This window comes from Athene cunicularia (assembly GCF_003259725.1).
Source record: "Athene cunicularia isolate RWA chromosome Z unlocalized genomic scaffold, athCun1 chrZ_part1, whole genome shotgun sequence".
In the NCBI taxonomy this organism is placed as follows: domain Eukaryota; kingdom Metazoa; phylum Chordata; class Aves; order Strigiformes; family Strigidae; genus Athene; species Athene cunicularia.
This window is the reverse complement of record NW_020799142.1, coordinates 8,162,839-8,177,470: the sequence shown is the minus strand read 5'-3', so window position 1 is coordinate 8,177,470 and position 14,632 is coordinate 8,162,839. Positions and strand designations below refer to the sequence as shown.

The window sequence follows — 14,632 nt, the reverse complement described above, 5'->3', positions numbered from 1 at the left end:
GGGATTTTGCTACAAGTTTTTCCACAAGTATGGAGTCACTTATTTTGGAGAGAAAATGCAATGTTTAACGGGATTCTAGAAAACCACTTTGTTTCAGCTGTTATACAAGAAAAAGAATTCTGCACAATTCCTGTTAATCTGAAGTAAAGCCATCTTTCTCCTTTAAATAAACTCTCATTACGTAAAACTAAAAGTAGATGTATAACTGATATGCTGGTTTAAATCCATTTTCAGCATTGTCTGAAGGGGAGTGGCAGCCAATGACAAGCTGGTAGGCATGATTTGAATAATTGTTATTATTGAGTCTTAATAACAGTCTTAATGACTCATTAATAACAATTACTGAAATTTCACCCGTAGCAGTAAGCTATGCTGTGGTACTGGATATTCCTCCAATTTGGCTATTTATCATATTGTCTCTATAGAGAGAGTTAGGCCAGAATTAAATCTTTTTTCTTCCCTGACTTAATTATTTAAAAAATTAAAACAGAAGGTAATTCAGGTATTTTTAATCTTTCTTCTTGTAATCTTTCTGTTTTTACAATGCTTAAAAAATTGTTTCTAGTGCAAGCCACAATGTAAGGCACCTGGAGATAGTGAATACTCCCTAGATGAACTCCTGACAACTGCATATCTACCCCAAGGAAAAACATTTTAGAACAATGTCTTTCTCAGAACTATTTGTGAATTAATATTTACAGGAACTAGGGGTATTTATGAATTAATATTAACAGACTGGGAGTAAATTTTCAGATAAATAAGGTTTTTCTACCATTTTGGAAACAGAAAACCAGCAATATTCTTTAGTATAATTTCTGAAGCAGCAGATAATTACTTTGTTTGAAGAGCTGTTTGCAAATTATAGTATACTAACTTGCCTCACAACTAGAATATGGGGTGGGTTTTTTTTTCCACTCCAGAACTTTTATGTTTTCTCTTTTCTTCATCTCTGATTTTAAAATACAAAAAAGAATCATTGGTTGCTCTCCTGTTGTGACTTTTTGCGAATATATTACCTGTTTAATATAAGCTTTTCTCTCACCACAGGTCAAAGAGACCGGAGAAGCTGCTATTTCAGGGGCCTATGTGGATATAGTACCAGCCTCGGATAAGCCTTCTGCTCAGGAGCCTCTGAAGGTAAACAGTAGAAGTCTTAACTTGCAAAGCAGCATAGTTGGGCTTTATTTCTGTGAAAAACACGTAAAAAATATTTAGCTCACTTACCAGTCTTACTTGTAGTACTTAGATGAGTATATGAGTTCAGAGATGGGAACACACACATAGTTTAAGATACAGAGGTTCGGGTTCATGGATTTATTTGAGAGGAAAAATACAGTTTTAAGATACACAGAATGGCTGATGAAGCTTGAAGTGCTTGATGCCAATTAACTGTTAGAATAAGCATCATGCTATATGTTACAAAATAAATGAGTCATGAACCACTAAGAGCCACAAGTTTTAAGCACTTGCATAACTTACAATTTAAATTAGTCCCAGTAATTTGCGGCTGTACCTGTAAAATTAGCATTTTGATTTTATTTTGTAGCTGTTGAAGATCAAATTCTATGTAAGTTGTAGACGTGTGTGACCTTTCTTTCACAATATTTTCATAGAGACATGGGGGAGTGACAGGAAGGCATTAGAATGACAAAACAAATAAAAAATGAGATAGTGTACTCATAGACAAGAACAGTTTTGTCATTTTATCATTTTGAAAGAAGTCTCTTGATAGCTGTTCATGTGGTTAGGCCTAACACACGATCCACACTTTATACATTATAAAAAATCCTCTGCATGCATACATTAAGCCTTGGGTACTGGACAAAAGACAGAATTGTACATGAAATGCTGAGGTTGTCCTGAGTTCTTAATGTGGTCTAAAAGACATAGATGCATAGTGGATTGCCTTAATAAACTGTTATCTTTTTTCCCCATTGATTTCTACTTGCAGAGGATGAAACTTTAATGCACTGAAGTACTGAGATAGTGATGTTAATATGAAGCTTATGATATATTCCTGGAACCTGTTTGGTTTTGCTGGTTGTGCGTTGACAGGCAGATATCCACCAGGGGGAAACTAGCCTGAGTGTGTGAAGATTGGCAAATTTAGATGTCTTTGGGAATTCTGTTATATAATGGAAAATGTTAGGCTTAACCAAAGAGGTGAGAAGATAGCAGCATGGGTATTGCATTCTCGTGTACAGGCAGAACAAGTAAAGTTTTAAGACCTTCTTTGCTCCAATTCCAGTTAGATGAAAAATGTCACTGGAGCAGTTTGTTAGTTTAGCATTTTGTCTAGTAGAAATATTTGTTAAAGACAATGAAAGGCTTGCAAAATAATATGCTTGGAAAAGTTGAAAATGTAATTGTAGCTAATCCCGCTCTTAAACACATTGTGTCTACACTGGATTTCTGACGTGTTCATAGTTCAGTATGTTTTGAACATCCTCCATATCAAGTTGAAGTAAAGTACAGCTACAAACATTTCTGTGTTCTAGAAACTAACATGACATTCACCATGGAAAAAGTGGCAGTGGTTATCCTTCAAAGGGAATAAGGGGCAATTTAGAAGCCCTTAGAGTCCGAATTATAAAAAATATCTTAAATTGTAGTTACAAATGACAAAAACTGCAAAAGCAAGATTTGAAATAATTCTCAAGGAAGAGTTCATGAAGCATTTTCTGCTTGAATGTACTCTTTAATGCTGACAGTTGCTCGCGGTGATTATTTATGGTGGAAGAAGTCTCAATTCCATTTAATAATTCTGCAATATACACTTTCCTGGACACAGTGCCTGAACTAATGTACATGTTTAGTACTTTTTAAATGGAGTTTTCTGTTTTAAGTTCTTCATACTCACTCTTTTTTAAAGACTGCAGGGCTGCAGAGTGACCTTGTATTTGAAGAAATTGGTCATCGCGTAAGAGAGATTGGAAATGAATTGGTAAAGAAAGTAAATGCCGTATTCCAATGGGACATCACTAAAGATGGAAAAAAGGCAGTGCAGTGGAGTAAGTTGTAGCTTTTATATAATGCTCTGATGCATTTTTTTAATGAAGTGAGATTAATTATACTCATTCTAATTAAACTGATAGCTTGAAAAGAAGCATAAGATAGTAGATGAATATTCACTGGGACCTAAAAATCTAAATGCATAAGTGACAAGGAGGTCAGGTAAAGTTCCATAATGGCAGTTACTAAACTTCCTAGGAACATACTTCTGTAACTTGCCTACTTAGATGTAGGCATAGGCAAACCATCCTCTAGAACTTCAGTGCATTTCTGTTTACATTTTGCAGAATGGATCGCCACTGCACTTAAAAAAAAAAAAAAAAAAAAAAAATTAGCCTACTAGGAGCTGTGTTACAGTAATGAGTCTGCTGGTGATGTAAATGCTAACTAATCTAAAACAAATGTTTATTTCTGCTGCATTGTTCTTGTGACTTTACTAAACATATAGCCCAATTTGTTTCCATTCACATTTTCTGAGATCAAGGTTTAATGAAGGTATAGCGATGCTTACTCATTGTTTAAACATGGTACTGGGTTGATGAAGAGAGACTAAAGTTTGTAATAGCAATGGGTCAGAGCAGAACTGTTTCCTGGTAAAGTGATTTATACAAGTATGTGAAATGGTCTGATGGGGGCAAAATTACTTCCTTGAAAAACTTATCTTAAATTCTCTGCATTCATTTTCTAAGGACATGTATTTTGTAAAAAGCAGTCTAATTTTAGTGATTGGATCTATTTCACTGTCTTTGGAATTATTCTGGGTTTCTCTGCTAAGATGTCCTAAGTCATCTGTTAGCAGAATGTAAAGTTTTTCCAAAGGAATCAACCATAGTCAGGGTGTAACTTCTAGGCCTTTGGTTTTTTGTGGAGAAAGTCAAGTCTTGGGGTCAAGTTAGACTGCTTCGTTTTGATTGATCTTAATGGTTGGATCCAGTCAGGACAGTTTTGTGGGAGATACAAATGAGGTGGGATGCCTTTCTGACAGACTGAGGGGAGAGACTGACATGTTGGTGGGTCAGAGCGAGTTGCATTGTGCTTTGTCAATAGTGTGACTTTTTTAAACTATTGTTTAAATCTTTGCAATGTCTGTTCCCAGTAAATTATTATTTTGTTTAAGAAACTGCTCTTCCATTTATAGAGCAGTTTAGCAACCTATAAATTACACTTTCTCTTTTCCTAATGTTAACCAGCAGAGATTCTGAGTAGCAAGACTGCTGTTGAGTTTCAGGGAAAATATCATATGTAAATTGATCAAGATAGTTCTATCTGTTTTGCCTTTTAAGCAATTTTTGAGACATAAAGGGTGATTTCCACTTAGATTGCAGTTAGTCATGTCTTGTATATACCTGTGTAGATTATACATGCTGAGTACTTTTACATCAGAATGATAGGGGAATAAATACTGCATAATTCAACTCAGAAAATCTGTCTTAAAACTCATTACTGCTCTTAATCATTCCTACTGTCTGCAATTTTCCACTTTTACACTCCATAACTTAAATGATGGGCACGCTTAGAACCAAATATAATGATAAAAGGCTTATGAAGTCTTCCCTGTGTTGTTGCTTATATGTTTTGAAGATATATAAGAAGTGCATAGATTCAACTCTAAACACATCAAGTGGATACTTGTGTTTCTTAGAGAATGGCTTTGTACACTACATCGGTCATGTCTATTGTTCTCTGTGTAACTAGATGATAATAATTGATGGTCATGCTTATAAAAACAATCAGAAAAGTATCTTCAACATGCATGATTCATCATCATCTTTTAATTTTGGAACTGCTTTATTTATCACCTAAACTCAGTATTACATACGCTCAAAGAGTGGAGGGACAAATCAATGGAAGAAAATCTGATGAGAAGTGTTCAAGACATGAATGAAATTTCTTGCTTAGGAAGACATTAAGCTGCAAACTGCTGAAAGCAGATTAGGCCTGAGGAGTGGCCTTAATCTGCCTCATCAGACCAAGTCTTATTAAAGAGGCAGCAGGTGGATGTTTCTGCCATTGTATCCAGAGAGAGAGAATTCCTGCTTTGAGTAAATCAAGAGTCAGCCTTCTGTTTTTCAAACAAAGCTTGTTCTCTCTTCTGTTTCCTACTGAAGCAGTGGGAGGAAGGTAATGCCGCCTTCTAAAGTTTATTTCTCTAGCTAAAAGGGATTAAATAGGCATAACTTTTCTTTGTTCTGATCCCTCTACTTCTGTTGCAATTAACAATATCTGTACCTTTATATGAATTTGGAACTACATGAAGGTCTCTGTGGAATGGAGGGTGGAGGAGTTAATATTTTAAATGTTTCCTGTTGCTGACTACTATTAGAAGCTCTTGTAAAAGTTACTATGAATTTTCATAAGTGTGGTCAGTTCCTTCAAGCTTAGATGTCAATACAGTTGCTAGTGTTTATGAGTTACTGTAGTCTCTGTGCTGTAGTAAATATGTAAGGCTGAAGTAAATATTATGTGACAAGAAGGCGTTTGTAGAAAATGTTACTTACTTATCTCATAAGGAATATTGGTATGCAAGTACTGCCTTTGTATATCAGCTTTTCAAAGAACTATCTCTGTCATTTGATGGTTTTCTGAATATATTTGTGCATCTTTGAAGTTTCAAGCAGTTAAAGGATGAAGAAAGCATGAGTTAGTTACTATTCAAATAAAATAATGAAAAATTAATTCTGATAAATAATTTAAACATAAATTGTAATGTTAAAATATTAAAACAATACATAAACTCACTGCTGGAGTGTTAGCAGTTTTGGCAACTGTAGTGTCAACTCTCATGGCTTGTCCATATGTGGATTAATAGCATACTACTATTGGTGTCTGTTTAACTCTAATGGTAGATTTCTAATCACAAGGTATATATTTATCCACATGATGGAATTTTTATTTCGGGAATTTTTTAAAATCTATTCTGGTCATTTAAAAAATCCCAAACAAAAATTAAAAAAACACCTTCCAGAGCCAAGCATTCAAGACTTGTAAGCCATTGCCAGCTTCATTCTCTTGCTTGTGTGCATACATTATTATTCAGTATTCAAGAGCGTCATCATGTACTGTCACTTCTGCCAGATGCTAGCATAATCGATTTTGCATGGTGAATGTGGTAGAAGAAAGTAGTTTGTGGCTTTGCATTGAAAGGAGGACAGTTATGCGGTTAAGAAATTGTCAAAAACCCAAAAGATTTCTGACAGATCCTTATATGGCCATCACCAAGACTTTTGTAATACACATGAATGATGACAGCAGGTTTGGAATATGGAACACTGACAATGCCATTTAATGACTTGACTGCTGGCCGGTTTTTGTTAATGGAATAGAAGCTTCTGTACATAAGAAATTTTAGCCTTTGATAAATTAATTTTTATTTTAAAACTGAAGGTGATAGTCAGATGTTACCTTTGCTATAGCTTGAATTTAATTACATGTCAATATTTTGACTGGTTTCAAACCTACTGCAGATGTTAATGTTAGTCAACTCTGTCAGTAGAATTGCACTTCTTTACACTACATTTAAATTTTCTTATTAGTTGATCTTCTGCGTACAGTAATTTTAAATCAGTTTTGTAAATGTTATGCTGTTAGATTAAAACAATTTTGAATTCTCTTTCTCTATTTTCTTAAAGTAAAATTGCGGTTTTGAGAGATAGATCCCATAATGTACATAGCTACAATAAAGCAAAGAGGAAAACATTGCATTAAAATTAATTTAGGGTTCAGTTCCTATGGATAAATATTGCATATTACTTCAACATATGGTCAAAGTTCTTGACGTGTTGTCACAGAAACAATTGAAATGTGAGGAGGTAGATTATTTTGGGGGAGTTTTTTGTTTTAAGCCTTGAGTTGATGCTAATTGTTCCTATCTATTTTCTTTTTAAGCCTCTCTTGCTAAGGGCCTCTCAGGCCTTTATAGGCAGTGCTTGTGGTTCTCCTGGGCTACCTGCTAGGCTTCTTTCCCTTATTTGTTACGTAGTTGTGCTGGCTTATCTGGGGGTTTTTTGACTTGTCACTATTGCACAGCTTTGTGCTGTTGTGAAAACTACAGCACTAGAAACAATCCAGGCCTCAGCTTGTTGCTGTTTTACTCAACAATTGTAGCTCCAGCATCCTCTTCTAATGTCCTGGAGCCTCTTAAGATCTGGGAGGAGGCTGGGCAGGAAACAAATGAGAGAAAGCAGAAACTGCTGTGAAATTTCGTCTCCTGTACACAGTCTCTGGCCCAGCACTCTAGTTGTGCCCCCTCGAAGCTCAGAGGAAGTTAACTCCATCCTGGCTGAAATCCAAGTCTGGAGCTCAGGTTATGCACACTCCTAGCTCAAAAAAAATTAAATCTTTCCCAGCCAAAACCAGGATAGAGGGAGCAAAAGTCTCTTTCAAAATTTATATTTATTTTTAGTGTTTTGTTTTAATTGCAACTGTAAACTTTTGATCTCTGTTCTCTGCAGCAAGCCAGGATTTTTGTTTATTACTTAAATTAGGGATGGGATTTGTGAATTGGATTTAGCTTTCATTGGTACAGAGACACTTATTAGTGGTAGCACTGTAGCACCATTAACACTGGTCCATTTAATTAGCGATGACTTTTATGTAGTTCTCTGTGAATAGTGTGAAGCCATGGGGAGGTGTGGAACTATTGATCCTGCACTCAGGATGTGAAATTTTAGACAGCTCATTTATCATCTAAACAATGTTGAACTGTAGCCACTGACAACTTAATTAGTGGTATGTTACCCTGGTTCAGCTAGGATAGGGTTAGCTTTCCCCAGCAGAGAGAGAGGGGGAAGGGATCTCCAGCCGGGTTATTCATACCATGCTGACCTCAGGTCCAGGGGCGGAGCCTTTTTACTTGCTCTTTGGTGGTCTTGGTGGCGGGGAGCTGTTCCGTGAACATTTTGTGGTATTTCTCTGTATATCATTTGTCTTGTTCACTGTTATTAGTGTTTAGTGTTGTTATCATTGCTACTGTTGTTGTTCAGATTGTTTATCACACAGTTGTATTAAATTTCTCCTTATTTTAACCCGGGTTTGTGCCTCACTGCCAGCCTGACCGGGTGGGGGAGGGGCAACGGCAAGGTGCTCTCCGGTCCCGGCAGGGCTTAAACCAACACAGTCATTTTGGCGCACCAACATGGGAGTGAAATAAGAATAAAAAGGGACAGACCCTGACCAGAGTGTGATAGAGCAATCTGTTGGGTGTAATTTTTCTGTTTGTATTTGTATTTGTTTGATAAGAAAATGTTTGCAATGCTGGCACACTTGTTTGCGTGGTGGGGCTGGATTAATCCTTATATCCAGTGTATGGTCCCTGTGGTGGCATTTGTTATCAGTGGAAAATGTATAAAGGGTCTTATGTTGTTGTACGGGCTATTGAATGCTTATGCTGCCTTTGTATCGCTGTGTGTGGGTGGGCCGGTACCTGTTTGCCGTTTGGGCTTTTGTTAGGGGTCTCACCCCCTCTATGAGTGAGCCAGGGGAAGAGATCCTCTTGGCTTTGGGGAGTTTCAGTTATCCTTGGAGCCTGCAGGGCAGTGTGATTGTGGCACAATGCTTTCTGAATGCCTGCCTGATTTCGGTTTTGGCCATGTGGCACTTCTCTAACAACAGCAGTGCCCGGAAACCTGCCTCGAGGTCAGACAATAGTGAGTGGCAAGGGGTGTGGGAAAAGATGGGCAAAGGCCTGAGTTGGTGGGCACCTCCAGTGCTCTGGAATTACACTCCTGAACAAATGCAGAGCCCTGATAAAAGCTGCTGGAGTGCTTAGAAAGGGTGTGTTACCAAGCGGGCAAAACCCAGGAGACACAAATTGCTGCAATGTGTTGGGGACTTGCCCATGCTTACTGTGTCTTCCTTAATACCACCCACTGGCCTCAAGGGAGAGAAAAGGCTTCAGAACCTGACAGTGAACTCACTGAAACTGCCTCTGTCACCCGGTCCAGATACTGAGCCAGTCTGTCGCCTCCACCAGCACGGTGACTGAGCCAGAGAGCAGCCAGTGCCAGTATCAGTTGCCCCAGAAAACAAAATATACTAGAAAGTCAGTTCGCAGAGTGAGGGATGGGGAAGAGCCAGGCCCATCACAGGAACAGGAGGAAGGACCAGAGGTGATCGTCTGATCTCTATCCCTGACTGAGCTGTGAGATATGCGGAGATTTTGGCGGCCAGGGAGGCAAGCAGATTTGCACCTGGCTGCTCCGATGCTGGGACAATGGAGACAGTACTTTTGAGATGGAGGTGAGAGAGGCCAAGTAGCTGGGATCTTTGGCCAAGGATGCTGGCATTGATAGGGAAATAGGAAAACGGACTCAAACCCTCAGCCTTTGGAAGCGACTCCTGCTCAGGGTAATGGAGAGGCACCCTACAAGGATGATATCCTATGTCAGCTAGGCAAATGGACCAGCACTGTGAAAGGCATCCAGAACCTCAGGGAACTGGCTGTGTTTGAGATGATCTGTGGTGATCTGAATGATGAGCAGTCACCCGTGGACCCAGATCAGGCCCCTTGCACACACCTGATGTGGCGAAAGTTCCTGAAGAGTGCACCAGAAGCACACTCGAAAGCATTGGCAATAGTGTCCTGGTGGACAGACACCCACACTCTAACAGTGGATGGAGTGGTTGGCAAGCTCCAGCAATATGAGGAAAATCTCCCTTCATCTCAACATCCCTGGTTCTCAGATGTGGAGGAACTGTCTCAGAGGGTCCAGAAAATGGAACAGGACATGTCCTACGTTCCACCTTCACAGGCTGATGTCTCAGCCATTAGAAATAAACGTTTCCCCACCCAAGAGAAAGGCAGCAGAAGGCACACACCACAAGGCACCCATGGTTTTTCCTCCGAAACCATGGAGGAAACATGAGGAGGTGGAATGGACAGCCCACTGCCGCCCTAGTTGCACGAGTAGAGCAGCTGAAAGGGAAGACCATCACAAAAGGGGAGTCCTCCATGAAAAGCACAGCTACAGTGTCCAGTCAGAAAACCCCCACACAGAATAGAATGGTGAACGTTATGTCTGACCCTCTTGAGGGGACCAGTAAATTATTCTTGCAAGAAGTGAGTGATGATGAGCAGGATTAGAGGGGCCTTGCCTCCAGCCAGGTGGAGGAAAGGGATAATCGGATTTACTGGACAGTGTGGATCCGATGGCCTGGCACGTCAGACCCACAAGAGTATAAGGCTTTGGTGGACACTGGCGCACTATATGGCCAGTGAGAAAGCCTAATGATGAATGGAGGCTAACTGTGGGCTACCGTGGCCTGAATGAAGTTATGCCAATGAGTGCTGCAGTGCCAGACATGCTAGAGCTCCAGTATGAACTGGAGTATAAGGCAGCCAAGTTGTACGCCATGATTGACATTGTTAACGCGTTCTTCTCCATTCCGATAGCACCAGAGTGCAGGCCACAGTTTGCATTCACTTGGAGGGGCATCCAGTACACCTGGAATCGATTGCCCCAGGGGTGGAACCACAGCTCCACCATTTGCCATGAACTGGTCCATGCTGGACTGGAGAAAGGTGGGGCTCCAGAACACCTGCAGTACATTGATGACATCATTGTATGGGGGGACACAGCTGAGGAAGTCTTTGAGAAAGGAAATAAGATAATTGAAATCCTCCTGAAGGCCGGCTTTGCCATTAAGCAAAAGAAAGTTAAGGGGCCTGCAAGGGAAATTCAATTCCTAGGAATAAAATGGCAAGATGGGTGTCGCCACATCCCAATGGAGGTGATAAACAAGATCACAGCCATGGCCCCACCAACCTCTAAAAAGGAGACTCAGTCTTTCATGGGCGCTGTGGGGTCTGGAGGATGCACATCCCGAACTACAGCCTGATTGTGAGCCCTCTCTACCACATAACCCGTAAGAAGAATGATTTTGAATGGGGCCATGAGCAACAACAATTTGAACAAATTAAGCAGGAGATTGCCCAAGCAGTAGCCCTTGGGCCAGTGTGGGAAGGGCAGGAGGTTATGAACATGCTCTACACCGCAGCCAGGGAGAACGGCCCTACCTGGAGCCTCTGGCAGAGAGCACCTGGGGAAACCCGAGGCCGACCTCTGGGCTTTTGGAGCCGGGGATACAAAGGCTCTGAAGCTAATGACACACCAACTGAGAAGGAGATACTGGCAGCGTACGAAGGAGTTCGGGCTGCCTCAGAAATGGTCGGCACTGAAACACAGCTCCTCCTGGCACCCTGACTGCCGGTGCTGGGGTGGATGTTCAAAGGAAAGGTCTCCTCCACACATCATGCAACAGATGCCACGTGGAGTAAATGGGTTGCGCTGATAACACAACAGGCTCGAATAGGGAACCCCAGCCGCCCAGGGATACTAGAGGTGATTACAAACTGGCCAGAGAGCAAAGATTCCGGGATGTGACCAGAACAGGAGGTGACACGTGCTAAGGAGGCCCCACCATATAACGAGCTGCCGGATGAGGAGAAGCGATATGCCCTGTTCACTGATGGGTCTTGTCGCATTGTGGGAAAACATCGACAGTGGAAGGCTGCTGTATGGAGTCCCACACGATGGATCGCTGAAGCTGCTGAGGGACAGGGTGAATCAAGCCAGTTTGCAGAGGCGAAAGCCATTCAGCTTACTTTGGATATTGCTGAGAGGGAAAAGTGGCCGAGGCTCTACCTCTACACTGACTCGTGGGCAGCGGCGAATACCCTGTGGAAATGGTTGCAGCAATGGAAGCAGAACAACTGGTAGCGTAAGGGTAAAACTGTCTGGGCTGCTGAAGTATGGCAGGAAGTTGCAGCCCATGTGGAAAACCTCCTTGTGAAGGTGTGCCATGTGGATGCCCATGTACCCAAGAGTCGGGCCACTGATGAACATCGACACAACCAGCAGGCAGACCAAGCTGCTAAGATTAGAGTGGCTCAGGTGGACTTGGACTGGCAGCGCAAAGGTGAACTGTTCATAGCCCGGTGGGCCCATGAGACCTCGGGCCACCAAGGTAGGGATGCAACATACAGGGGGGCTTGAGATCGAGGGGTGGACCTCACCATTGACACCATTGCAGAGATCATCCACGGATGTGAGACGTGTGTTGCAATCAAACATGCCAAGCGGGTGAACACCCAGCGAAATGGAGAGCGATGGCTGAAATATAGATATGGAGAGGCCTGGCAGATCGACTACATCACACTGCCACAGACCCACCACAGGAAGCTCCACGTGCTCACAATGGTGGAACTAACCACTGGATGGCTGGAAGCTTACCCAGCACCCCCGCCACCCCCTGCAACACCTTCCTGGGCCTTGAAACCCAAGTCCTGTGGTGACACGGCACCCCAGAGAGAATTAAGTCAGACAACGGGACCCACTTTCAAAACAACCTCATAAATGCCTGGGCAGAAGAACACGGCATCGAGTGGGTCTACCATATCCCCTACCACGCACCAGCCTCTGGGAAGATCGAGCGCTACAATGGACTGTTAAAAACCACATTGAAAGCACTGGGAGGTGGGACCTTCAAAGACTGGGACATGCATCTAGCAAAGCACACCTGGCTGGTCAACACAAGAGGATCTGCCAGTCGAGCTGGCCTGGCTCAGTCAAAACCTCCACGTGCTGTAGATGGGGATAAAGTCCCTGTGGTGCACATGAGGAATATATTGGGGAAAATGGTCTGGGTTAGTCCTGCACCAGGCAAAGGTAAAGGCAAACCCATCCACGGGATTGATTTTGCCCAAGGACCTGGGTGCACCTGGTGGGTGATGCAGGACAATGGAAAGGTGGTAAGCTGTTCTGTGACCATGTTGCAGTATTTCTCTGTATATTTGTTTTGTTCACTGGTATTGCTGTTTATTGTTATCATTGCTACTGTTGTTTTTCAGGTTGTTTTATCACACCGTTGTATTAAATTTCTTCTTATTTTAGCCCGGATTTGTGCCTCACTGCCAGCCTGACTGGCTGAGGTTGGTGGAGGGGCAACAGCAATGTGCTCTCCGGTCCTGGCAGGGCTTAAACCATTACATATGTATTTATAGAAGCAAGCTGGTCTAATTTAAGAGGATGCTGAATATTCTGTTAAGAAGATAAAGCAGTACAGATTTTGGCAGTATCAAAATCTAAGAATAAGCTTTGCAATACTGGAGCTAACTTTTCTTATTTTTTAACAAAGCTCTTAACTGAGACCCCTCAGCTTTGAGTTCTCCAGTTGGCTTCACTAGCTAAAGCATTCTTTGCTCTCTCCTGCAGATTTATTACTGAACTATTGCCTTTGTTTTCAACAGTTAAAAAATATTTACACGATTTTAGAGTTAAGCTACTTCATTTCAACTTCTGTTTCTATAGAGAAAAGACATTGCCATTGAGATTTGTTAGCTGGTAGTTAATGTCTCTCTGTAACAGTACTGAGAAGAATTTACCCATTGTTTCTGAAGGCAGAAGATACTTCTGTTCTTTTCCAATTCTCAGAAGAGTAAAACTTTGTTAGGAGAACTGGGGAGAAATCGTTAAGTACGGTTGATTGTGAACATATGACAAATTATGGCAAAATGAACGTAATAATTCATTATGTGATACGACTTCAGGCAGTGAAGAGTGGGTGACACTTTGTTCCATTTGCTTTGAGGATGAGTCTTCTATCACAGTTACCCTCTGTAAAGCAAAATAAAAATGAAAACAAAACAAACAAAAAATAGTCTGACCTTTACCATTTCTAGAAGAGAAATATTTAGGCACTCTTTGAAGGCAAAGCAAAACCTGTGCCCCAAATCTTAGATTTTTAGGCTGTTTGGCTACCTGTTACAGAATGTCAATGTTTAGTGACATTAGTCAATGTTTAGACTGTATGTATATGATTTTTTTTTTTTTTTACTTTTTTTTATGTCTCTGACAACACCATCTTATGGATGATAATTAGTAATAGAGATTTAGTTACTGTAATATAACATTTACGTATATGAGTAGAACCAAAAATTTGAAGGATTAAGTGCTGTTTCATCCACTGAAATTGCTTGATTCTGCTTTTCTGCCAGGTATGTAGTACTAAAATTTTACATATGTAAGAAGCTAGTTGATTTTTAGAAGGGACTTCAGCTTTAAGTTTAATTTGTCCTGCTACACACAGAGTACCATGCCCGTGTTTCAAACTCTTGTTTTTGTATGGAGTGGATCAGCCATGTGAGTGCCAGAAGAGCTGTGTCTGTAGCAGCCACGGAGGGCTACATGTCCTCAGAAACAAAGACACTGACGACACCCTTAGGCTGCTCCATCTGTTACTTCTAGCAGTGGAGCTGTATTAGCAGTACACTAGGTGGTTGCCTGGAAGCTGCCCAGGTCACCAGCCACCTGAGCACTGACATAGCTGGGCCACTACCAAGTCATTATCAAGCTAGCTCTGCAACTGTAGTGCACCATGCAAGCTGCAGTGATGAACCGGTAGCTATAACCATAGAGACATGTATCCAGGTGGTATGTGTAGAAGGCATGTATAGGAGACTTGCATCAAGACCGTTTCCTGCTACAGCAGGCAGCTGTACTGTATAGCTTTATGTCACACAGTTGTATTTTACAAGAAGGCACCCTCTCTGGTGATTTTAGAAAGGTAGAATTTTTCTGCCCTCATGGTTGGAATCTGTTCTGGTATTCAGCTCATTTGTTTC

General features: G+C 41.3%; 1 protein-coding gene across 1 annotated transcript in view; it reads left to right on the top strand.

Annotated features, from left to right (window-relative positions):
• HSD17B4 (hydroxysteroid 17-beta dehydrogenase 4) overlaps positions 1–14,632 on the top strand; it is a 67,045-nt gene that overhangs the window by 46,282 nt on the left and 6,131 nt on the right. The window contains exons 21-22 of the mRNA XM_026865581.1: positions 1,048–1,137; positions 2,873–3,011. Of these exons, the coding sequence (XP_026721382.1) occupies positions 1,048–1,137; positions 2,873–3,011 (229 nt within the window). The remainder of the gene's footprint in view (positions 1–1,047; positions 1,138–2,872; positions 3,012–14,632) is intronic.